The 26,262-nt window shown below is 45.2% G+C and overlaps 1 protein-coding gene across 1 annotated transcript in view; it reads right to left on the bottom strand.

The window, feature by feature from the left end:
- LOC129712347 (cell adhesion molecule DSCAML1) overlaps positions 1-26,262 on the bottom strand; it is a 463,662-nt gene that overhangs the window by 398,640 nt on the left and 38,760 nt on the right. Inside the window, 2 exon segments of the mRNA XM_055660700.1 lie at positions 20,182-20,328; positions 25,649-25,966. Of these exon segments, the coding sequence (XP_055516675.1) occupies positions 20,182-20,328; positions 25,649-25,966 (465 nt within the window).

Genomic DNA, 26,262 nt, shown 5'->3' with positions numbered 1-26,262 from the left:
TAAACAGTGTTGAATCACAATATTAAGTACAGCTGAGAGAATGGGCTGTAGGTTCAACAAGCACATCCATCTTCAATGAATTCATTCTACCTGCCAGCTTTTCCACCATCTCCCAATATCCCTGCTCTCTCCGGAATCTATCAAATTATTTCCAGAATCCATTGATCCTCTCTGTTTTAATAATCATCCTCAGCAATGCATTCCTCATCCCCTTTGGGTGAAAAAGGTTACACCTGGCTTACACTCTACCTGCTAATTCGATATTGTCTTTGATCTTGTTACACTATTTTCCATGAACCGTGTCCCTTCCAACCGCTCACCAGGATTAACCGTGTCAATCTCTTAATAATGTTGAAATGATTACATTAAGTGAAAAATGTCTACCTCACTTGTAGTTAATTACTGTTGCGTTGGTAAAAGCTGTAGTCATTCTGAATATAGAGGGTCAGTGTTAACAACAAGAAAATTAATGATTTGTTAATTTATAGACTGTTTTTCTATATCTTTTTTAATTTTAGTTTGTCTTAAAAGTATGTTTTGGAGGGTTCTTTCATTTTTGTATGTGGGGGAGGGGGGGTAGGGCAAGGGGGAAACCGTTTCCCAGTCACTTCCTGGCGAGGATGCGACTATTCTCCGAGTCGCGTCTTCGCCCCACTCCTCGCGGCCAACCAACTGGATTGGTGCGGCTTTTCCTGCCGTGGACCGGGGACCGTACCAGAGCTTCAGCAGCGGCGGCACAGCGCTGGATTCACCGCGGAGCGGAGCGATGCTACCTGGATCGCTGTTTGAAGCTCCGGAGCGTTGGGCCAGCAGGATCGACATCGCGGAGCTGTGGTTTGTAGAGCTCCCAGCGAGTGCGGCGCTGACGTCAACATCGTGGAGTCCTGGGATCTCTTTGCCGAGGGCCGCCAGCGTGAATCTCCGCCCAGCGCGGCCTGTGGACTACGGGAGCCGCAGACACCGGTAGGAAGTGGCCAATTCGGAGGTCCAAGCCGCTGAGGCTGTCCTCCCGTTCCGATGCCGAAGTTCCATCATCCTGTCGAGCGGGCCTGTGCAGCGGGCCGCCCATAGCGGCAACTACTGAGGGCTCGGGAGGCCCCAACCACAGGTGAACATCAAGAACAATAGAGGAAGAGGACTGACTTTGGTGCCTCCCTTCACAGAAGGAAACGTTTGATTCTGCTGTGTGGGGATGTTTTATGTTGAACTCTATCGTGTGTTGTGTTATTTTTTTTATTTGTATGGCTGTATGGCGACCACACACTTCACTGTACCAACTGGTACATGTGACAAATAAATGTATCTTGTATCTAGTAGGTGAATCTTTTGTTTAGAGTTTAGTGATACAGAGTAGAAACAGGCCCTATGGCCCACTGAGTCCACTACAACCAGCGATTCCCATACACTAGCATTATAATTTACATAAGTCAATTAACCTACAAAGTTTGTATGTCTTCGGAGGGTGGGAGGAAACCGGAGCACCCAGAGAAAACCCACACCTTCACGGGGAGAAGATACAAACTTCGTACAGACAGTACCTGTGGTCAGGATCGAACCTGGGTCTCTGGCGCTGTGAGGTAGCATCTCTACCGCTGCACCACCGTGCGGCTCACTTTTTTGTGGGGGCACATCACTCTCTCTGCAATAACCATCCTGAGCTCCCACTTGAATGCCATTTTAACTCTCCTTCCCATTCACAAACCAACCTATCTGGCCTTGGCCTTTTGTGCTGCCATTGAGAAGCCAAACACGAACGAGAAGAACATCACCTCACATTACACTTGGAGAGCCTAGACCCAATGAATTTTCCAATTTCAGGTGACCTACACCCCTTTATTCCTTTTCCACTCTCCTCCTTGTTTATCTTTCCAATCGCCAAATATAATTATTGGTAATAATTTTGTTTCTTGGGTGTCAAGTTATTTCTTTCAATTGTGGCTCTCTCACTAGTTTGCACCTCAAGCTCAGAAGGTTGCAAGTTCAAATCCCACTCCGGACACTTTGAGCTAGACAGCATGAAAACAGGTCCTTCGGCCCAAACTTGTCCGCGCCAACCAAGTTGACCGCAAACACTTTTACCAAGACTTCAGTGTAATGTTGAGAGAGAGAGAGAGCAGCACTGCCAGAATTATTCTGTATTGTGCAAGCTGTTAAGACAGGGCTTACTCTGCCCTCTCAGAGGAACAGAAAGATATTTCCATGGCACCATTTCAAATAAGGGCAAGGGTAAATTATGACCAGTGATCCCGCTGACAATTAATCTTCACCTAATGTTACTAAAAACAATGACCAGGTCATTATCAGAATGTGGTACATGGCAGATGGCCGTGTATGACCTCCCTGCTGGATTCATTACATTACAACCGTGACTCCCCATCAAAAGTACCGCATTGACCATAAAATGCTTTGAGAACATCCCAGGTACTGAAAGATGCGATATAAACACAAAGCAGCAAGTCTCGTAGCAAATACGTGTATTTAAAAAAAGATAATTTTCCTATTTTTTTTACTGACAAACAGCTGGAGGAAGAGACTGATATCAAAGCAGGCTGTCAACAGATTGTAATTACGGGGGCCGAGAGTGAGGAACAATGCGAAACGATGGCATTAGCCCGAGAGGCAGGTGAACGGAAAAACGATCAGCAGTGCAAACATTTAAACGAGGCAACATTTGCAAAGGATTCAAGAGGGCAAACATGGAAAAATATATTGTGTTACACACATATTTACCGAGCGGCATTCAGACTGAAGTACCGAATCCCAGCTAAGCTATCAATTTGTAGTTCCGGCAGAAACCAATTAGTTACGTACCAGCTTTGCTTAGAAATATATCTCTGTTCAATTATTGTCACTGGATCTCAACTTGGGAAGCCACTACACAGCAGCATTGTGAGATAACCTTCATGGAAAGTTCTGCACCGGTTCAAGAAGACAGCTCACCATCTTTTCAAGGCACCTGGCAAGGATTAGTTATTGCTGACCATGTCAACGACCTAACAATCTGACAATAACATTTTTGAAAGAAAAATTAATTGATACTCGCAGGATACCAAGTGCTGGAGTAACTCAGTGGGTCAGACAGCATCTCTGGAGAACATGGACAGGTGATGTTTCAGGCCAGGACCCTTCGTTAGACATGAATTCATTGCATCTTCCAGATACTCAACAATTTAATGGACTGTGCAGGTACTTCTCATCTTCCAATTAATATTGCAAAAGAATGATTCTTGAAAACTGCCTTTTCCGCATATAAATGAATATAACTTAGATACACATTAAAATTACGAAATCAATTGGCTGTTATTTCGAAAGCAGTTACATTTCGTTTAAGTCAGATCTGAGAAGAATTAGAAGGTTCCTCAGATCCTGCAGGTGAACGCGCCAGGTGAGATCTTGTGGGCATTCAGTTACTAGGATGGTTGAGAGATCTGCTTTGAGCTGCATTAACTGACCTCCTCCAAAGCACTTAGAGCAGTCTTAGGAACAAGAACAAGAACAAGAAGAGAACAAGAGTGAAAGAATAAGAGAGGAGAGAAAGAAGAGAGGAGAGAAAGAAGAGAGGAGAGAAAAGAAGAGAGAAGAGAAAAGAAGAGAGAAGAAAGAGAGGAGAGAAAGAAAGAGGGAGAAGGAGAGAAAGAAAGAAAAGAAAAAAACAGAAAAGAAAGGATGAAAGAGAGAGAATACATGTGCATCAACAGTGCATTTTTTTAAATTTCAAAATATAGCAAAAGTCTTTGCACCTATTTAATTACTTTCATGGCAACACAGCAACAAGTTTGCACCAAGCAAGCTTGCACAAGCAGCAATGTGTTACTGGCCAGATGGTCTGTTTTAATGATGTTCACTGAGGAATAGTTGTTTGCCAGGACACGAGGAAGAGCTGCCATACTCCAGTATCATGAGATCCGTTTTTCTCCCGAGAGACCATGGTGTTACAGTTCATTCAGCGCGACACTGCCCCTAACATCAGTTGAGAGAGTTAGTCTATATTTTGTGTTGAAGGCTGTGCAAGTACTAATCAGCTCCTTTTGAGCTGATAGGTTTGTGTGTGGAAGGTATTCCGCACCATTTATCCTGAAGCTACATCACTTATTTCTAGATTCTCTCGCACGGGGAACTATTCACCACCAACTAGTCTGTCCAGCTTCAATAAAAGCATTTTAGTATAGCCCCAATAATTTCAATAAAATTACCTCTCATTCTTCTAAACTGCAAAGTATTAAATAGTATAGGCCTAACCTGTTTAGTTTAGTTTAGTTTAGAGATACAGCGCGGAAACGGGCCCTTCAGATCACCGAGTCTGCACCGACCAGTGATCCCCGCACACTAAAGCTCTCCACACACGAGGGACAATTTACAATTATACCGAGCCAATTAACCTTCAAACCCCCACATCTTTGGTGCATGGGGGGGAAACCGAAATCCCGGAAAAAACCCACACAGGTGACAGGGAGAACGAACAAACTCCGTACTGACAAGCACCCGTAGCCGAGATCGAACCCGGGTCTCTGGCGCTGTAAGACAGCAACTCTACTGCTGTGCCACCGTGCCCCCCACTGCTTAATCTTTCTCATAGGAGTCAACTTAATGAACCTTGTCTGAACTGCTTCTAATGCAAGTGTACCCCTAATTATATAAGATGATCAAAACTCTGCAGGTACCATCTCCCTAACACCCTACACACTTACAGTAAGACGTCCCCATTTTTACATTCTATCCACTGCAATAAATGAGAGTATTTGACTTGCCCTCCTAATGGGTCTAAGCAGCCTACCAGCCTTCAGTATTTCATATGCCCAGCCACTCAGAGTGCATTCAACAAACAATTGTACTAAAGCCAAGCACCTCACATTTACTCACATTATACTCCATCTAAGTAATATTTCCCACTCACATAACCTATCTATAACATTGCCCACACCTCCTAACTTATTTTCTCACCCCTCTCTGGTGAGAGGCTGGTGAAGAATCACATCTGCGCCTTCCTCCCTCGGAACATGGACCCGTTGCAGATCGCATACCGTCCGAACAGGTCCACGGACGATGTGGTCTCCCAGGTCTTGCACACCGCTCTCTCCCATCTGGACAGCCAGAAGGGGGGCTGTTCATAGACTACAGTTCAGCCTTCAACACGATAGTCCCCACCAGACTGGCTGGGAAGCTAATGGAATTTAGGCTCAACACCTCCCTGTGTGCCTGGGTCCTGGACTTTCTCACCGCCAGGCCCCAGGTAGTCAAGATGGGAGGGAATACATCGGAGTCCCTCACCCTGAGCACAGGATCGCCCCAGGGTTGCGTCCTCAGCCCCCTATTGTACTCCTTGTACACACATGACTGTGTGGCTAGGTTCAGCTCCAATTCAATAATTAAGTTTGCTGATGACACTGTGGTGGTGGGCCTGATCTCAGACAACGATGAGAAGGCCTACCGGGAGGAGGTGGCTGATCTAGCACTCTGGTGCCAGGATAACAGCCTCCTCTTGAACATCAAAAAAACAAAGGAGCTGATCATGGACTTTAGGAGGGCACATCATCCGAGGACGTACACTCCATTTAGGATAAATGGGGATCCTGTGGATAGGGTGAACTGTTTTAAATATCTGGGAGTCCACATCTCTGAGGATATGACATGGGCATCACACGCCTCAGCACTCGTGAGTAAGGCAAGGCAGCGCCTTTACCACCGCAGGCAATTGAGGAAATTCAGAGTGTCTCCGAGGATCCTCCAGTGCTTCTACGCAGCGGCGGTGGAAAGCATCTTGTCTGGGAACATTACCATCTGGTTTGGGAATTGTTCTGCCAAGGACAAGAAGGCTCTGCAGAGAGTAGTGCGTTCGGCCGAACGCACTATGGGAACTTCACTCACCCCCCTGCAGGAACTATACAACAGGAGGTGCAACTCCAGAGCAAACAAAATCATGAGAGACCCCTTCCACCCCTGCAACGGACTGTTCCAGCTGCTACGGTCAGGCAAACGCCTCCGTTGCCATGCGGTGAGAACGGAGAGGTTGAGAAGGAGTTTCTTCCCAGAGGCAATTCGGACTGTAAACGCCTATCTCACCAGGGACTAACTCTACAGAACGTTTTTCCTTCCATTATTTTTCCTTCCATTATTTATTATGTAAAAGAATATGTGTGTTATGATTGTGTTTATAATTTGTTTGGTTGCTTTGTTGTTTGTCTTTTGCACAAAAGTCCGCGAGCATTGCCACTTTCATTTCACTGCACATCTCGTATGTGTATGTGACAAATAAACTTGACTTGACTTGACTCAATCAATAAATCTGGTTACAATGCACTCCGTTTCTTGATCTCAATTTGAAATATATAAACAGCAGATACCTAGCAATGTTTAAACCGAAGATAGACACAAAATGCTGGAGTAACTGAGCGGGACAGGCAGCATCTCTGGAGAGAAGGAATGGGTGACGCTTCAGGTCGAGACTCTTCTTCAGACCAGTCAGGGGAAAGGTAAATGAAAGATATAGGCAGTGATATAGATATCTAGCAATGATCACTACGGCATCCACCGGCTACTAACCTGTAAATGACACATTTATTCCAACTCCCTGCTTTGTAGTAAATACCTAATCTTTTACCCATACCAATATTAAACTCCACACACAATGCCATGAACTCTTATGTCTCAAAGCATTTCGTAAAGCCACAAAATCTAATTACTGCAATTGAGCATGTTCTGTGGTCAACCAGAGTAATTGCCATTGGTGAGGGGACTATAAATTTGCAGGCCTTTTGACTCCATGTCCCATCATGACATAGAGGGAGTCCATTCAGCCCATCAAGTCAATGTTGAATCACAGAACCATCCATTCTCCACACTAATTGTCTCTGCAACCTATCTTTTCCACATTCCCATTAACTTCCGCACCCACGTCCAGATTCTACCACCCATCTAGTTTAGTTTAGAGATACAGCGTGGAAACTGGCCATTTGGCTCACCGAGTCCATGTCCACCAGTGATCTCTGTACACTAGCACTATCCTACACACTAGGGACAAGTTACAATTTTTACTGAAGATAATTAACCTACAAACTTGTATGTCTTTGGAGTGTGGGAGGAAACCGGAGCACCCGGAGAATGTACAAACTCCGTACAGACGGCACCTGTAGTCAGGATCGTGCGCGGGCCTCTGGTGCTGTAAGGCAGCAACTCTACCGCTGCGCCACCGTGTTGCCCTACTTGAAGGGCAAATTACAGCGAACTATTGTAAACCTTCATTTGGGATGTGGAAGGAAGGAAACTGGAGCACCCTGAGGAAACCCACACAGTCCCAGGAAAATGTGCAAACCTTTACACGAATTGTGAGGCAGCAACTCTACCAGCTGCACCATTCTGCCACCTTGCTACAGGAATAAAGTCATATTTCATACAATTATTTATCATCTGAAGATTCAGATTCAATTCAGATTCAGATTCAGATTCAATTTTAATTGTCATTGTCATTGTACAGTACAGAGACAACGAAATGCATTTAGCATCTCCCTGGAAGAGCGACATAGCAAATGAAGAGCGACATAGCAAATGAAGAGCGACATCGCAAATGAACTCAGTATAAACAGGAATACTCCCTAAATTAAAAGGACTGGTTTCTCATCACCCCACAACCATCATTCTCTTGTCCAAGAAGCATCCATTTTATAGGCTGTGAAGACTGTAAAGGCTACATCCTACATCCTCATAACAAAACACATCAAAAGGTTTTTTTTTTAAGCACTTATAAACAGTCATGGAACACAAGTAATCATCAAAATGGCTACATCTGCCTCGCAACATACTCGTGTTCAATGTTTTGGTCTATTGTATTATTCCTTTGCATTTTCTGCAAATGTTCTGGTAATTTCAAATTAAAAAAGAAACAGCCACCTGTACCTCTATAACACAAGATAATTAACAATTATATTTGCCGGTTTCAACTGGTTTTTTTTAGCCCCCACACAACATGACATGCACACAACAGCATGTGTTTTTTTTTTAATAATAAAAATTAACGCACAAAGTGCTGGTGGAATTAAGCAGGTCAGGCAGCATCTGTGGAGGAAAAGGCACAAACGATGTTTCAGATCGGGATCTTTCTTCGAAAGCCTAATCATTGTCTGCCCGATCCCTCCACAAATGCTGTCTGACCCGCTGAGTTACTCCAGCACTTTGCATTTTGCTCAAGATTTCAGCATCTGCAGTTCCTTATATCTCTGGTTAAAATAAGTGATAGGAGTAGAATTAGGCAACGTGGTCCATCAAGTCTACTCTGCCATTCAATCATGGATAGGAAAGAACTGCAGATGCTGGTTTAAATCAAAGGTAAACACAAAATGCTGGAGTAACTCAGCGGGACAGGCAACATCTCTGGAGAGAAGGAAATGGGTGACGTTTCGGGTCGAGACCTTTCTTCAGACATGGCTGATCTATCTCTCCCTCCTAATCCCATTCTCCTGACTTCTCCCCATTAACTCTGACACCTGTACTAATCAAGAAATCTGTTTTACAAACCAAGGAATCTGTTTTCATTTGGTAATGTTAGGAAGTGAAGGTTGGTGGTAGCCTGCAAAGCCAAATTCTGTCTGTTTCAAGAGGGAGAAGGCAGGCCCATTGTATTGTGCATGCATTCACCTGAAGAGAATCAGACTATCAAACGAGATGAATGTCTTGGAGCCTGGACTTCGAGGGAATAAAATTGATCAACTCAAGTCAATTAACTCAGTATGCAGTGAAACCAGCATCAACATTGTGGAAGGATATATTGACCTTGGCAGAGATAACAGCAAAGATTCATCGACAATATAGCAGGACTTAAACGGATTAAAGTTGTGAGGATAAGTTGTACAAATCTGATATACTCACTTCAGCATAGTAGTTTGGGGTAAGGAGTTAGCTGAGATGTTTAATAAAGAATCAGCAGGTAGATATATGGAGGTCATTTAGTCTATTGGAAGAATTCAAATCAAAGCCCCACAATATTTAAATTACATAACTACGTTATGTAAAATAAGGAAGTACTTGGTCACAGTGGCAGAAATATGGGCACAGGTACAATGGAAATGTTTAAGACATAGATTTATAATCCTACATCTTTGGGACGTGGGAGAAAACCGGAGCATTCAGAGGAAACCAGTGCCGTCACAGGGAGAACATGCAAACTCCACACAGACAGCACCCTAGGTCAGGATTCTTGCCATAGAGGGAGTACAGAGAAGGTTCACCAGACTGATTCCTGGGATGTCAGGACTTTCATATGAAGAAAGACTGGATAGACTCGGTTTGTACTCGCTAGAATTTAGAAGATTGAGGGGGGATCTTATAGAAACTTACAAAATTCTTAAGGGGTTGGACAAGCTAGATGCAGGAAGATTGTTCCCGATGTTGAGGAAGTCCAGAACAAGGGGTCACAGTTTAAGGATAAGGGGTAAATCTTTTAGGACCGAGATGAGAAAAACATTTTTCACACAGAGTGGTGAATCTCTGGAATTCTCTGCCACAGAAGGTAGTTGAGGCCTGTTCATTGGCTATATTTAAGAGGGTTAGATGTGGCCCTTGTGGCTAAAGGGATCAGCGGGTATGGAGAGAAGGCAGGTACAGGATACTGAGTTTGATGATCAGCCATGATCATATTGAATGGCGGTGCAGGCTCGAAGGGCCGAATGGCCTACTCCTGCACCTATTTTCTATGTTTCTAGGCGCTGTGAAGGAGCAGCTCTAGCAGTTAGTTTGGGATTCCTCATCTATATTGGACCTGCCTCCAATATTTGTTTTTGCAGAAATGGAGGTTAAAAAATGTGCACCTTACAGAAATAAAAGTCACAGTTTTCAGTCTGATTCTTGGGAACATTGAGCTAAACAAAGGTAATTTTTCACAATTTGATTCCCTCACAACTGTTCCCCAGCTCACTGTGATCGCCACGTGTGATCCACCAGTAATACTTCCGTTTTCAAATTACTGCAGGATTAGGAAGGTTGAAGGCATCTAAAGAATTGTCAGAAAATTGTAACGCTTCTGGGCACCCTGCATGTTTTTCACAAATTAATCATTAAATTAAATTTGGTGAATGCGTAAAAGATCTAAACACAAATGTTATTCCGCTGGCATTTGATTGCAAAGGTTGCTTTACAGCAGGAAATACTCCACATTAGTTAATGCCCCCGTCTTAATGCCCCATTCCGCACACCCACGCTCAAATCAAAAAGCAGTCAGATATTCTAACCCCAGGGCCCTTACTGACATAGCTTATTCGTAATTTCAAAAGGTGCTTCATTCATATTATTAGTCATTCTAATTTTCGTATGTATAACTTTCCCAGTCCTATTTACGTCACCAAACCTCAAAAAAATGCTAATAAATAGGAAGGAATGGGACTAAATGGTTTTTATTCTATAAGGAAAAAGGCGCAAGGTTGTTCTGAACCTTTGGCTTCCTACTTTCCCCAGCGTATGAAACACAGGGTGGCACCAGCAATGGCTGCCTCATCAACAGTTCGTCTCGTCCATTCCTTATTTATTGTTTATAGTATTTGGTAAATGTATGTTTTAGTGTTCTTTAGCTCTGTTTTATGTGGGGGGGTGGGTGAGGGGTGGGGGGGAAACATTAAAAAAAGTCTCTTACCTCGACGGACTTGCGATTTTTTAAACGTATCGTATCTCCATCCACACTGGGTCCTAACATCGTGGAACTCGCGGTACCTAGCTAAAGACCTACTCCGGGAGCTCCAAGGCACAGGAGCTTCGACCGCCCGATGCAGGAGCTTTGAACACTCTAACACGGGAGCTTCAATCTTTAATCTTTGTCCTTCTCCCCTTAATACTCGTGCCATCTAGTCTTTGATTTTTCTACCAGGGAAAAAGGTTCTGCCTGTCTACCCTATCGACAGCCCTCGTCTTTTTGGATACTATCTGGCTTCCAACCTCCGATGTTCCAGAGAAAACAATCCAAGATTGCCCAAAGATGGACACAAAATGCTGGAGTAACTCAGCGGGTCAGGCAGCATCCCTGGAGAACATGGATAGCTGACGTTTCAGATTGCGTTCCAAACTCACTTTATAGGTAACACCCTCTAATCCAGGCAGCAGTAAAAGAAAACAGGATGTTGAAAATCCTGAAGTCTTGTTATCATCAATGATGGCAGGAGCTTTTTAATTACAATGTACTGTCCGAGAGTCATGCCATATGGAAACAGGTTCTTCGGCCCAACTTACCCCATGCTGACAGTTGTGTAAACTGAATTTAGACACTCCACCTGACACTGTGGGACTTAAATTAATGGAGTCACAGAGCATAGGAACAAGCCCTTTGGCCCATTGTCTGCACTGACTCATGACTCCTGATCACTTGAAGTCCCTGGATTGCCAGTCTAGTGATGTGTACAGTGTACCACAATAGTGCAGGCACAGTGTCACAGTGGCAAAGTTGCTGCCTTACAGCGCCAGGGACCCGGGTTCAATCCTGACTACGGGCGCTGTCTGTACGGAGTTTGTACGTTCTCCCCATGACCTATGTGGGGTTTCTCCAGGAAGATCCGGTTCCCCCCCACACTCCAAAGACATACAGGTCAGTAGCTTAATTGGCTTGGTATAATTGTAAATTGTAAATTGTCCCCAGTGTGTGTAAGATAGTGTTATGCCCCTGTCCCACTTAGGAAACCTGAACGGAAACCTCTGGAGACTTTGCACCCCACCCAAGGTTTCCGTACAGTTTCCGGCGGTTGCAGGTGGTTGCAGGTGGTTGCAGGTAGTGAGACTGGCAAAAACCTTTGAGAACCTCCGGGAACTGCACGGAAACCTTGGGTGGGGCGCAAAGTCTCCAGAGGTTTCCGTTCAGGTTTCGTAAGTGGGACAGGGGCAATAGTTTGCAAGGATCGCTGGTTGGCGCAGACTCGGTGGGCCGAAGGGCCTGTTTCTGCGCGGTATCTCTAAACTAAAAACTAAATAATGCTGGATGCCGTGCGGGCGAGCACAAGGAATAACACTCTTGTTGCTTCTTAATGTAAAAGCAGTAAACAAAACCGCCGAACTCTCAAGGGCTGAGGGAAGAGCCAAAACAAGAGCGTTAGGAATAACAGATCATTGTGCACAAGGTCTCAGCGTTAGTAACTGCAAGTCGGAACCTGCCCCTCTTTTAATGACTGCGTTCTAGGTACTCGCAAGTACTATTATTCCAGGTCTTCAGGTAATTAATTAAACAATAATGGACACACATGCCTACTGTCTTGCCAAACTGAGAATAGGCCGGGCAACTGATAGACTTCACCTTTGGTCTTGGTCTTTAATCATCCTGTCTAAACTCAATGTGCTGAAACGTAAGCTCATAGATCATTACAGTGATATGGCTGGACCATAATACTTTCTCCTTTCCCTGACACACTGTTCCAAAGCATTACACCCCATGCACAATCCCAAATGATTGTAGGAGCAGTGGGAGCAGTTCATATTCATTTCTGCCCTTCCCCATTCTCCCCTCCTCCCCGGGGACGTATGTTGAAATCTACACACTTGTTCCCAGTAGAAAATGGGTCAATAATCACAAGGCACAGATCTTAGGTCTTTGGCAAATCAACCAGGAGAGAGATTAGAAAACAAATATGTAACCGAAGCATTGTAATGGAAGGATAAATGTCAATGGGAACTTTGTAATAGGAAGAGATTGGAAGGAAGATATTGTAGGAATGCACCTGCACATGCAGGTTTAAACTGAAGAAAGACACAAAATGCTGAAGTAACTCAGCGGGACAGGTAGCATCTCTGGATAGAGGGAATGGTGACGTTTCGGGACAAGAACCTTCTTCAGACTGAAGGTCTTCTTCAGTCACCCAATCCTTCTATCCAGAGATGCTGCCTGTCCTGCTGAGTTACTCCAGCATTTTGTGTCTATTTTTGAAGAAAGATACTTGGGGGGGGGGGGGGGGGGGGGGGGGGGGGGGGGGGGGGGGGGAGTGCCAGACTACAGGGAAGGCACAAGGGAGTGTTCCTAGTCTGCCAGCTCTTTCACAGGGCTAGAACAAGCCCCATGGGCCAAATAGTCTCCTCCTGAGATTCTAAGATCCTATCACCTTGACAACACTCAATGAGAAATCATGTCTGATATCCTCAAAGGAGGCTCTGTAGCCAATCAAATTTCATCTCTTTGTGACTGAATCCAAAATCCCAGGTGTGTGATTATAGTTTGTAGCTTTATTTATAGCACTGATGTAAAATGAATGTTTAATTCAATATTTGATCCCACTTGCAAGTTTCCTCTGTCTAGCTGGACTACAACAACACTCAAAGCTACAGATATCTTTTTCCAACCCTGCATTGACATAGAATGGAACGACCAGCTGAATCAAAATACAACTGCAGAGAACTGTTTACCATGGTCCTGATGCTCTTTCGTCTTTAAGAGACCATTAAGCTGACAAATTTAGAATCCCAAATTGCTTCAGAAAACTTGTGAAAGCAACCATTGGAAGTGATCATGGAAGTCTGTGTAGCATACATTATAGCAGCATTGCGACACAAGGAACTGCAGATGCAGGAATCTCGAGCCAAACGCAAATTACTGGAGGAACTCAGCGAGCGAGGCAGCATCGGTGAAAGGAATGGTCCGGAAACCTCTTTGGTCGGTCGGAATCATTCTGATGAAAGGTCCCGACCAAAATGCCACCTATCCATTACCTCCACAAATGCTACCTGGTCTACTGAGTTCCTCCAGCACTTTGTGTTTTGATTATAATTGCCTCCATTTGTCATTTACAATGCAGCACCTGTGCAAGGAATTTGGGCATTTCACCTACTATAAGCCTCGTACATTCAACATAAATTTATTAGACAAACACTGACAAGAATGTTGTCACCTGCTATATTTGCAAGTTAGCACAATTGTTGAAAAAGCTGTTGTCATGAAGGAACCAAGTAATTCTGCTATGGCTTATCACTAATTTAGTTTAGAGATAGAGCATGGAAATTGTTCCTTCGCCCGCCAAAGTCAAAGTCAAAGTCAAAGTCAATTGTATTCGTCACATACACCCGAAGGTGCAGTGAAATGAATTTGGCTGCCAAGTCCAGGCTGACAGATGATCACCCATACACTAGTTCTATCTTACTCACTAGGGACAATAACAGAAAACAATTAACCTACACACCCGCGCATCTTAGGAGTGTGGGAGGAAACCCAAATACCCAGAGAAAACCACGCGGTCACTGGGAGAATGTACACACTCCGTACAGACAGCGCCCATAGTCACGATCGGGGACGAGGAAACACTTTTTCTCACAGAGAGTTGTGAGTCTGTGGAATTCTCTGCCTCAGAGGGCGGTGTAGGCCGGTTCTCTGGATGCTTTCATGAGAGAGCTAGATAGGGCTCTTAAAAATAGCGGAGTCAGGGGATATGGGGATAAGGCAGGAAAGGGGTACTGATTGGGGATGATCAGCCATGATCACATTGCTGGCTCGAAGGGCCAAAAGGCCTGCTCCTGCACCTACTGTCTATTGTCTATCAATCGAATGTGGGTCTCAGGTGCTGTAAGGCAGCAACTCTACCGCTGCACCACTGTGCGGCCCCTGCTACAGCCAGCAAACAGACCAGAAGATTTTGTGCCTTGCCGATAGTCCAATGAAGCAGTGGGTGAGCAAGAGGCATGGGTTACACATGCCGTCTAATTAAAACTAGGCACTTTTTGCAGGGTTGTTGAATGGGCAGGTAACAATGTGCTAAGTATTCAAGAAGGAACAGCAGATGCTGGAAGATCGAAGGTACACAAAAATACTGGAGAAACTCAGCAGTTGCAGCAGCATCTATGGAGCGAAGGAAATAGGCGGCGTTTCGGGCCGAAACCCTTCTAAGTATCCTTGTCCTCTGCAGTCCCCTTCTATCTACCAAGAGAGAAAGATCACACCTAGTTAATTCAAACTCAAGGCCACCAATTGGTTGACCTATTCAAGATTAGTTCTGGATACAGAGACTGTATAACAACAAACAAACACATGTTGCTTTCAATGGTCACGACAAATGATTCCGAGTATTGAGTTGGTTCCAATGACGTTGTGTGGCATTTTTACAGCTTTGCATCTTAGCTTAATTTAGAGATACAACGTGGAAACACGTCCTTCGGCCCACGGAGTCCATGCTGACCAGCGTTCACCCGCACACCAGTTCTATCCTACTTAGTAGGGACAATTTCTACAGAAGCCAATTAACCTACAAACCTGCACGTCAAAGGAGTGTGGGGGGAAACCGGAGCACCCGGAGAAACCCTGCATGGTCACTGGCAGAACAAACAAACACTGTATGGATAGCAGCCGTGGTCAGAATCAAAGCTGGGTCTCTGGCACTGTCACTGAACCACATCTGAGAAGAGTTACCTTCCATGTTAAATCCATTGCATTGAATCAGCTATTATTCGATCTGCCTATTCTCCCTTCACAGTATCAACAAGCAAACCTTCCCAAATAATAACACACAGTGAGTGGAAGGTCGCAGGCTCAATGAAATATAATGTTTGCTTTGAAAGGGTCAGACATGTGGAAATAAGATACTGAAATCTTTTATAAGCAAAATAACCAAGTCTCGTTCCAAACAAGTGCCACTTAGCCTGTCAACTGTTGTACGCTATAAACCCATGCGAGTATGAAAAGACTGAACCAGTGATCTGAATGTTAAATTCTTTTGTTAGGCAACATCGGTTTTAATGAGATACAAAGAGTGTTGTTGATCAAATGCCTTCAAAAAGGCAAGTCAGCAACTGCTCAGTCGGCCTTTGTCGTAGACTCCCCCACCAGACATTTCATGTACCTCTTCCTCCAGACAATTATAATATTGGCATTGCAGAGGCCATTCAGCCAAATGAGTCTATACTAGCCCCCTGGTGGAGCAACTACTTCAGCCTATTTCCTCTGTTTCCAGAGCACTATGGTGGCATAGTGACATAGTGCTGCCTCACAGTGTCAGAGACCCAGGTTCAATCCTGACCTATGGTGCTGTCTGTGCGGAGTTTGTACGTTCTCCCTGTGACAGCGTGGGTTTTCGCCTGGTGCTCCAGTTTCCCCCACATTCCAAAGACGTGCAGGGTTGTCGGTAAACTGGCTTCTGCAAATTGCCCCTAGTGTGCAGGGCGGGATAACACAGAACTAGTGTGTGAATGGGTGATCGATGGTTGGCATGGACTCGTTTGGCCAAAGGCCCTTATTCCACCCTGTACCTCTAAACTGAACTAAACACTGCACCTTATTTCCCCGCAAGACGGATCTCCGGAATACCCTGCAAGCACAACATTGGCTTGTAATTGATTGAAGAGGACACTGGCCTTCACAGATCATCTTACAAACAAGTGGAGCTATGTAAGGTACGCAAAATGCTGGAGAAACGTTGCCTATTTCCTTCGCTCCATAGATGCTGCTGCACCCGCTGAGTTTATCCAGCATTTTTGTGTACCTTCGATTTTCCAGCACCTGCAGTTCCTTCTTGAACACAAGTGGAGCTATGTACGCAGGTTTAGTTTAGTTTGTTGACACGTGCACCGAGGTACAGTGAAAAGCTTTTGTTGCGTGCTAAGCAGTCAGCAGAATGACAATGCATGATTACAATCGAGCCAGTTATGAAATGTATAGATACATGGTAAAGGAATAATGTTTAGTGCAAGGAAAAGCCAGCATAGTCCGAGTGTTACCAAAGAGGTAGATAGTAGTCTAGACCAGCCTAGTAGTCCATTTCAGAGACTAGAATAGGACTAGTCATGCTTATGCCCGTGTCCCACTTAGGAAACCTGAACGGAAACCTCTGGAGACTTTGAGCCCCACCCAAGGTTTCCTTGCGGTTCCCGGAGGTTTTTGTCAGTCTCCCTACCTGCTTCCACTACCTGCAACCTCCGGCAACCACCTGCAACCTCCGGGAACCGCACGGAAACCTTGGGTGGGGCGCAAAGTCTCCACAGGTTTCCGTTCAGGTTTCCTAAGTGGGACAGGGGCAATAGGAGTGTGACTGCCATCAAAGCAAGTAAACTTCTCCAAGATAACATAGCCGATCCTCACCCTTTCACATCAACTACAGACCTTCATTTTATTGCAGTCGAGAACAGAACCTGAAGTAAGAGGTCAGACTACATCACTGAGTAGATTCATTAAACCAATCTAATGACCAAGTCTTCAAAGACAATAAATCCTTTCATAATTTTTTTTTTGAAGTTCCCATCCTCAGAATATAGATCAAAATGCAAAACTCCAACAAGCATCTGACAAATGAAAAAAAAAAACATTTAAAGAATTGAATGACAATCCTCGCATCCCTTCCTTTTGTGAATTAGTGAGGTCCGGGTCATTTAAAAGAATGGAATGATAGAGTTCAACAAGTGCCCCAGTGTTCCTGCTTTGCTCTGCCTCTGGCCCTGCCCAATGTCCCCTCATTTCAGAGCTGGATGCTCTCTCCTGCCTGTTGATGGTTTTAACCTAAAACTAGCTTGAAACTGGACTGGGCGGCACAGTGACGCAGCGATAGAGTTGCTGCCTGACAGCGCCAGAGACCCAGGTTCAATCCTGACTGTGGGTGCTGTCTGTATGGACATTGTATGTTCTTCCCGTGAGCTGCGTGGATTTTCTCCGGATGCTCCAGTTTCCTCCCACACTCCAAAGACGTACAGGTTTGTAGGTAAATTGGCATGGTAAAAATTGTAACTTGTTCCAGGTGTGTGCGGGATACTGTTAGTGTACGGGGATTGCTGGTGAGCTCGGACCCAGGGGGGTCGACGGGCTGTATCTCTAAACTAAACTAAAGTTTACCCTGTGCAATGTTCTGCAGTACATTGTGGTAACTGTTGCTTCCATTAAAATATGGATTCCTCGAAACCCCCTGAACCATTTTCCCTTGACACTTGTCCATATCCCCCCTCCCTTCCCGTAGCCTTTTGTAACACAATCATCAGCTGTACAGGTCTCCTGCTCTGCTTCTCCATCTGTGACCATTCAAAAATCCTAACACCTTCATCAAACTCTTCCCAGCATCTCCTCCTGCGTCTTGGTATACATATTTTGTTTTCACAAATGACACCTCAGTGAAGCGTATGTTGAACCATGTTTCCATTATTAGGTTGAGAGTAGCCAGGCACTTAGGGGCCAGTCGTGAACCACTTTGGTGGGGACTGGAGTCACTTGCAGGCTGGGCCAAGTAACGGCAGCCGTCCTCCTTCCCTGAAGTTTGAAAGATGTATTCAAGAGAGAGTTGGATCTAGCTCTTAGGGCTAACGGAATCAAGGGATATGTGGAGAAAGCAGGACTGGGGTACTGATTCTGGATGATCAGCCATGATCATATTGAATGACAGTGCTGGCTCAAAGGGCCGAATGGTCTACTGTTGCACCTAGTTTCTATGTTTCTCAGGATGTGGAAATGCCAGAGGTTGCTGCCTATTGGTGTGGATGGGCATGTGTCGATCTATTAGGGATGACCAACAACCAACTGGTGTGGACTAGCAGCTAAGAACTGCCTGAGTATCATGATTGTAATTTACTTAATGAGAGTCTGCTGCACTGGAGTGGGTTATCAGTAGGTAATTGGAAAAGTCAGATGAATCCCTCTGTTAAAAGCGGTATTTAATTAAACAGGTTTCACTGCAGAAATGTTGGTTCAATTGTTCACCAAACTTTTGAACACCAAGGTTGAACAATGCAAAGTTCAGGTTCCCTTGGAGATCCAAGGTCCACCTGGTTGCAAGTCATCAGTTACAGAGTCTATGACTGCTGGACCAACAGTTACAGCCATCAAAAGGTCCGGTCATGTCGTGGCACGATAACGCTTTGAAGGGTGAGACGGAAATCTCTTGCTTTTCTCACTTCAAAGCCACCTTTGTCCGCGGGTCTATAGCAGTCAAAGGGAAAGGTGCAGCTAAACATGCATCTGGGTCACACTGCTCTTGGCTTCCTCTTGAGGAGCTTGTTTTGTTTTCCACTTCGCCTTTTGGCAGAACCAACGAACACTCAGTGCTGGAAGTGTTGATAATGGCTTGATACTGTTTACTGAATGGAAATCTCTGTCGCAGTTAAACGCCGAGTTACAAGAATTACTTTAGTGGGAGAGGGAATTGATTGCACTTGTCAAATAGAACCAAGCACCACTGGAATTTTTCACACAAGAGGGTCTCTGGTAAGCTTACAATGTACATTCCACCAAACAAGGGGAAATGATACATACACTAAATTAAAACAGAGAAGGAAAAAGACAAGTTGATGATCATTTTCTTATAAAGATAGCTGATAGCTGACCAATAGCTGACTAATGGAACAGTTCATAAGTTCATGTTTATATGTTATAGGAGCAGAATTAGGCATTTTGCTCATTGAGTCTACTCCACCATTCAATCACGGCTGATCTATCTTTCCCTCTCAACTCCATTCCCCTGTTTTCACCCCATAATCCCCGACACCCTTAGTAATCAATCTTCGCCTTAAAAATATCCATTGACGGCCTCCACAGGCAATGAATTCCACAGATTCACCATCCTTTGACGAAAGAAATTCCTCCTCTTCATCTTTGCAAGACTTTACAGAGTAGACCCGATGGGCCGAATGGCCTAATTCCACTCCTATAGTGTATGAACATTGCACCTCTCTGGGCTGTATGGTAGCAGCAAAAAGCCCCCATTTGGTCTCCCTCTGCTCATGTACTTGTCAATGTAATTGTAGCCAATTTACTTGTATGCAACTTACACACGCCAGTCTACGCGAGTTTAGTCTATGAACATGCATCTTTCCTCAGTGCACATAACCTTGCGAAGATTATAACAATCCTGAAAAGCAAAAGCAATGAATAAACCGAGCTCTTATCTACAGCTCAGACAACATTGACAAAGGGTCAAGATGCAAGCTTACAATCACCAAAGAGAAAGGGGCAACCATCTGAACAACATCGTGTAGTGCAGTACTGCCACAGCACGTTAACCAGCTAAGCAATTTCTCAGGTCCTTCCACAGATCAGTTATTAGTCAGGTTCATGAGAACATACCAGAGATGTACGAGCACTGCAATTCAATGTTCCAGTCAAACCAAGACATCATGTAAATGCAATCAAATAAACACAAGGTTGTTTCACCACAAACATTGTGGGATTGACATTCTAGAGATTTATCATACTGTGACAAATGAATATCACATTGCAATGCTCTCAGTTTAGGTTCGGAAGTCTAAGGCATCTCCCTTTCCTCATGTTCCTACCTGGGATGATTGAGACTGTATCTCTTTCCCACGACACAACGCTAACATACTCCTGCACCGAAGGAGGAATGAGGCACTTGAAGACAGCCACGCTTCCACGCATTGACCTTTGATCCTCCACCCGTACGGTGTAGGGTTCCCTGAAAACTGAAGGGAAATAAAGAACATAAACACGAGTCCATGAGCCATTCTTCATGTTGGGAGGAAACAAATCCCCTCAACACCAATTGATCTGCAAATCCAAAATGGAACTGTAAATCAGTTTGATATCTAGATTATAAACATACAAGGAGCTCCCGGAACTCAAACTGAACGAAAGCAGGCATACATTAACACTGTGTGTAAGGTGAATTTATTCTAGACACACAATGAACTGCAGATGCTGAAATCTTGAGTAAAAAAAAACAATGTGCTGGAGGAACTCAGCGGGTCAGGCAGCATCTGTGCTTTACTGTATTTACTGTAGTTGAAGTTGTGAAGTAACCATTTGGTGAAATAAAGATCTTCTACATGTGTTGATATTGGTATTGGCATTGGTTTATTAATGTTGCATGCATTGAGATGCAGCGAATTGCAAAGCTATCCAGACATATCACACCGTTCATGAATGAGTATATCAAGGTAGCGCAAAAGAGAAAATAAACAGAGTGCAGAATACAGTGTTCCAAGTACAGAAAAAAAGTGCAAAGGATATAACTAGGTAGATTGGAAGATTGGGATTTCATCCCTAGAAGGTGAAAGGTCCATTGTGATAGAAGTGGGGAAGAAGCTGTTCTGAAATCTGGTGGTATATGAGATCAAGCTCCTGCATGTTCTACCTGCAGGGAGAGGGGAGAAGAGAAAATGACTGGGGTGTGAACAGTCCTTGATTATGTTAGTTGCTTTCCCAAGAAAACAAGTAGAGGTGGAGTTGATGGGAGATTGGGGCGGGAGAGGGGACGTGGGGTGGGAAGGGGGGGAGAAGATGGATCCTGTGATGGATTTGGCTGGGCTCATAACTTGCTGCAATATCTTCCAGTCTTGGGCAGAGCAGTTGCCATTACCAAGCTGTGACAAATATGTGTTTTTGCTGTGGTAAGTAAAGGGGATGAAGGTTTGAATTTAATCCCAGGGTTGCACTAGAATTTTCAATGTAAAATCCCTCAAATGAGATCTTGCATTATAACCACATTGCAAACTGTGCAGAAATGAACCAGTAGCCCGATTCTCTACATGCATCCGGGAGCAGAGAGAATCCTTTGACACCCTCTAAATTGAGCTGTAAGGCTTGACAGGTAATTGTAGTTTTGCAGGTTTGAAGAACTGGCACAGGATAGTCCAGCCAGCGGGCATGGCTACTATGTAAGATGGAGTTAACTGTAGAAAAACATATACAGATGTGCAGGTAGTAGTGCGATCCAGATACAGGCGCTCAATGTCATGTGCAAACTACAGAAAGTATAAGCGGTGACATTTAAGGGAACAGGCAGAAAAGGACAAATAAAGCTAAACTTCCTCAGATGGTGCAAGCTTTCTAGACGGAAACAATGGTTGTCACAATAGAACAATTCTGCAAAAGGGGAAAAAATGCGATGTGGAATGCAAAATTATTTCCGCAATGAGTGAACAGGACCTCAAATGTCCACAAGGTAGCTAGAGTGAGCTGTGTAGGTCATGCTTATAATATGCCTGGTGCCAAATGAGTTTGAGTCTGCAGCAGGAACACCCAGCCGATGTACCTATATCAAGATCTTAGTGTATAAGGGTCATTAAAGACATTTCAAATTGACTTGGGATCAATGTGTAATAGCATCCTGAAATGGGCCACAAACCTCGAGATGGTGCAGTTAAAACCAACCAGTCGTGTGTTGTCGATGAACATGAAGGCTACTGAAGTTGGCTGGCCATGAGATAAATGATTCAGTTTAGTATAGTTTAGAGATACAGCGCACAAGCAGGCCCACCGAGTCCACACCGACCAGCGATCCCCGCATATTAACGCTATCTATACACACTAGGGACAATTTACATTGATACCGAGCCAATCACCCTACAAAGCTGTACGTCTTTGGCGTGTAGGAGGAAGCCGAAGATCTCAGACAAAACCCACCCCGGTCACGGGGAGAACGTACAAATTCCGTACAGACAGCACCCGTAGTCAGGATCGAACCCGGGACCCGGGTCTCTGGCGCTGCAAGGCAGCAACTCTATCACTGAGCCACCATATGATGATGTGGATTTCATGGCAGTACACCTGGAAAAGGTCCCACCCATACTTGAGAGTTTGACAATGGGGCAGCCAATTTCTGATAAAGACACATGACGGCAGAATCAATGTGTAAAAAAAAAAACCTGCCTCGCACATTTCCTTTATGCTTTGCCCCTCTCACCTTAAAGCTGTGCTCTCGAGAACGGAGATGAGGAAAAACATTTTCACTCAGAGGGTTGTGAATCTGTGGAATTCTCTGCCTCAGAAGGCAGTGGAGGTCAATTCTCTGGATGCTTTCAAAAGATAGAGCTCTTAAAGATAGCGGAGTCAGTGGATATGGGGCGAAGGCAGGAACTGATTGTGGATGATCAGCCATGATCACAGTGAATGGCAGTGGCTCGAAGGGCTCGATTGCCTATAGTCTTTGACATTTCTATCCTTGATAAATGTTCTGCCTGTCCACCCTATCTATACCTCTCATAATTGTATGTACTTTTTACCAGGGCCCCTGCCGATTGGGATCTGGAACACACTGCTGGAGTATGGTGGGCATATGGAGCAGGCGGCCAGTGGAGGTAGTCGAGGCAAGCTAAATATAACAATATTTAGAGTCATTGCATCATGCAGTATGGAAAGCAGTCCTTCAACCCACTTGCCCCATCTACAATAGTCCCACCTGCCTCCACTTGCCCGATATCCCTCAAAACCCTTCCTATCCATGTACCTGTTTGAATATATTTTAGATGTTGTTATAGTATCTGCCTCAACTGCCACCTTCCATATACCCACCACCCTCTGTGTGAAAAACCTATCTCTCAGGTTCCTATTAAATCTTTCCCTCTCACCTTAAACCTGGTTCTTGATTCACCTACTCTGTGTAAAATACTCTGTGTATTTACCCTATCTATTCCCCTCATTATCTTATACACCTCTATAAAATCACTGCTCAAGGAATAAAGTCCTAGCCAGCCCAGCCTCTCGCTGGAGCCCAAGCCCTCAAGTCCTGATAACATCCTCGGTGAAGTATTGATGGAGACAGATAGTGCATAGATGGTGTGAGTGGTGGACTGGGCTACATCCACAACTCTCTGCAATTCCTTGTGGTCGTGGGGGGATCTGTTCCCAAACCAAGCTGTGGTGCAATCCGACAGTACACTTTCTATGCTGCATCTATAGTTTAATATAGATAATCAGCATGCGCATGGTAGAACAGCGATCTTGATTCTATGCTGCAGTAGTATTCTGTAGAGGAGGATGCTGTAGGCAGTAGCACTATCCTGCGGTACCTACTACATACTTGCTGTACGCCTCAACCAAATGATTAGACTGAGTTAACGTACAAAGTTTTCAAGCTTCTGTCCACCAACAGCTGTCAGCTTGCTCCACGCTAAACTGGACCTTATAAACCCACTGCACCCTTTCAAATGACTCCATCGTTATATTTGCATAATGGTGTGACATTATGGAACAATGTCATCACAAAGACTCCTGCTCCTCCGTCATTGTCTTTCAATGGCACTTTTAAGACGATACGGAATCTAAAGTGGGCATTAGTGAATGAATAATGAAGCTATAATTTAATCAAGAGGTTCCTATCGCCAACCATAAACCACAGCTCACAAAGCCAGGCTAAACCCTAGAGTAAGTGGCGGTCTCTGACACTGCCGCCCAATTACAATAGCTTGATTTCACTTTATTCACTTTGGTGAATTATCAATGCGTGGAGCATGTCTGTGCTAGAGGAAGGGACTGGAGATGCTGGAAAATTGAATGTAGACAAAAGTGCTGGAGAAACTCAGCGGGCGAGGCAGCATTTAATGGAGCAAAGGAAAAGGTGACGTTTCGGGTCGAGACCCTTCTTCAGACTGATGTGGGGGTGGGGAAGGGGGGCGTGGAAAGAAGAAAGGAAGACACGGAGACAGTCAGCTGTGGGAGAGCTGGGAAGGGGAGGGAAGGAGGGAGAAAGCAAGGACTACCTGAAATTGGAGAGTCAATGTTCATACCGCTGGGGTGTAAACTACCCAAGTGAAATACGAGGTGCTGTTCCTCCAATTTACAATGGGACTCACCCTGGCCATGGAGGAGGCCCAGGACAGAAAGGTCAGATTCGGAATGGGAGGGGGAGTTGAAGTGCTGAGCCACTGGGAGATCAGGTTGGTTAATGCGGACCGAGCGGAGGTGCGGGGCGAAGCGATCGCCAAGCCTGCGCTTGGTCTCACCAATGTAAAGCAGTTGGCACCTAGAGCAGCGGATACAATAGATGAGGTTGGAGGAGGTGCAGGTGAACCTCTGCCTCACCTGGAAAGAAAGGTCCTTAGATGGAGTTGAGGGGGGAGGTAGAGTGACAAGTGTAGCATTTCCTGCGGTCGCAAAGGAAAGTACCAGGAGAGGGGGTGGTTTGGGTGGGAAGGGACAAATTGACCAAGGAGCTATGGAGGGAGCGGTCTCTGCGGAAAGCCGAAAGGGGAGGAGATGGGAAGATGTGGCCAGTGGTGGGAACCCGTTGGATATGGCAAAAATGTTGGAGGATTATCTGGTGTATGTGACGGCTGGTAGGGTGGAAGGTGAGGACAAGCGAGGACTCTGCCCTTGTTACAAGTGGGGGAATGGGGAGTGAGAGTGGAGCTACGGGATATAGAGGAGACCCTGGTGAGAGCCTCATCTATAGTTGAAGAAGGTAACCCCCGTTCCCTAAAGAATTAGGACATCTCCGATGCCCTGGTTTGGAACACCTCATCCTGGGTGCAGTTGCGGCGTAGACGGAGGAATTGGGAGTAGGGGATAGAATCCTTACAGGAAGCAGGGTGGGAAGAAGTGTAGTCCAGATAGCCATGGGAGTCAGTGGGTTTGTAGTAGATGTCGGTCAGTAGTCTGTTACCTGCGATGGAGATAGTGAGGTCTAGAAATGGTAGATAGATGTCGGAAATGGTCCAGGTGTATTTGTGTGCCGGATGGAAGTTAGTGGTGAAATGGATGAAGTCGGTGCGTTGTGTGTGGGTGCAGGAGGTAGCACCAATGCCGTCATCAATGTAGCGGAGGTAGAGTTCGGGGATAGGGCCACAGTACACCTCGAACAAGGATCGACTCAAACAAGGAAAGACCATGCTGCAAAATGGAGTGACAGTATCGTTTAGCTGTAGGAAGGAACTGCAGATGCTGGTTTAAACCGAAGATAGACACAAAATGCTGGAGTAACTCAGCTGGTCAGGCATCATCTCTGGAGAAAAGGAATAGGTGATATTTCAGGTTGAGACCCTTCTTCAGACCAGATAGCCTTACCTGCTTTGACGCGGATATTTGGGCTCCTTATCTTGCCGGCTACGTTTTCAGCCGTGCAGAAGTAGTCATTGTCGTGAATAAAGCTATTAAACCCTGATGGCGAGAAGGGATAGAGCTGCAAGGTGCCGTTGAGGTGGACGTGGCGGATGTTGGGCACGTCGTAGATGTCGTCTTTCGTGGCCAGGTACCAGCGGAGGGCAGTGCCCGCGGAGCCTGCAGCTGGGCACGGCAGCACCGTGCCCACCGAACTGGAGAAGATCACCTGTTGCAACGAGTCATTCACAAAGTACAGGCTTGTCCTCGGATCCTCACTGTGTGCTGTCGGGGTGGGGGGGGAGGGAAAGACAAAAGTAGACTCGTTACTTTCAGAATTTGCATCCTGCTGTTTGAAGAGATGAGCACAAACCACCTCACTGCACATCATGGAAGATTGTCACACTACAGAGAAAGAGGCCATTCAACCCATCGTGCCCCACTATCTCTACCTAATCCCTCCTCACCTTCCACAAATCCTCTTTGCCTTGCAGTCTTACCATCGCTTCTGATCTGGCCTTTCATGCATCCCAGATATCGACACCCCCATCCTTGATGACTAAGTTACTGTAGAATCCCGT

Source organism: Leucoraja erinacea, chromosome 32, assembly GCF_028641065.1.
Source record: "Leucoraja erinacea ecotype New England chromosome 32, Leri_hhj_1, whole genome shotgun sequence".
NCBI lineage: Eukaryota > Metazoa > Chordata > Chondrichthyes > Rajiformes > Rajidae > Leucoraja > Leucoraja erinaceus.
Note: the sequence above shows the minus strand (reverse complement) of the source record. Positions and strands in the feature narration are given on the sequence as shown.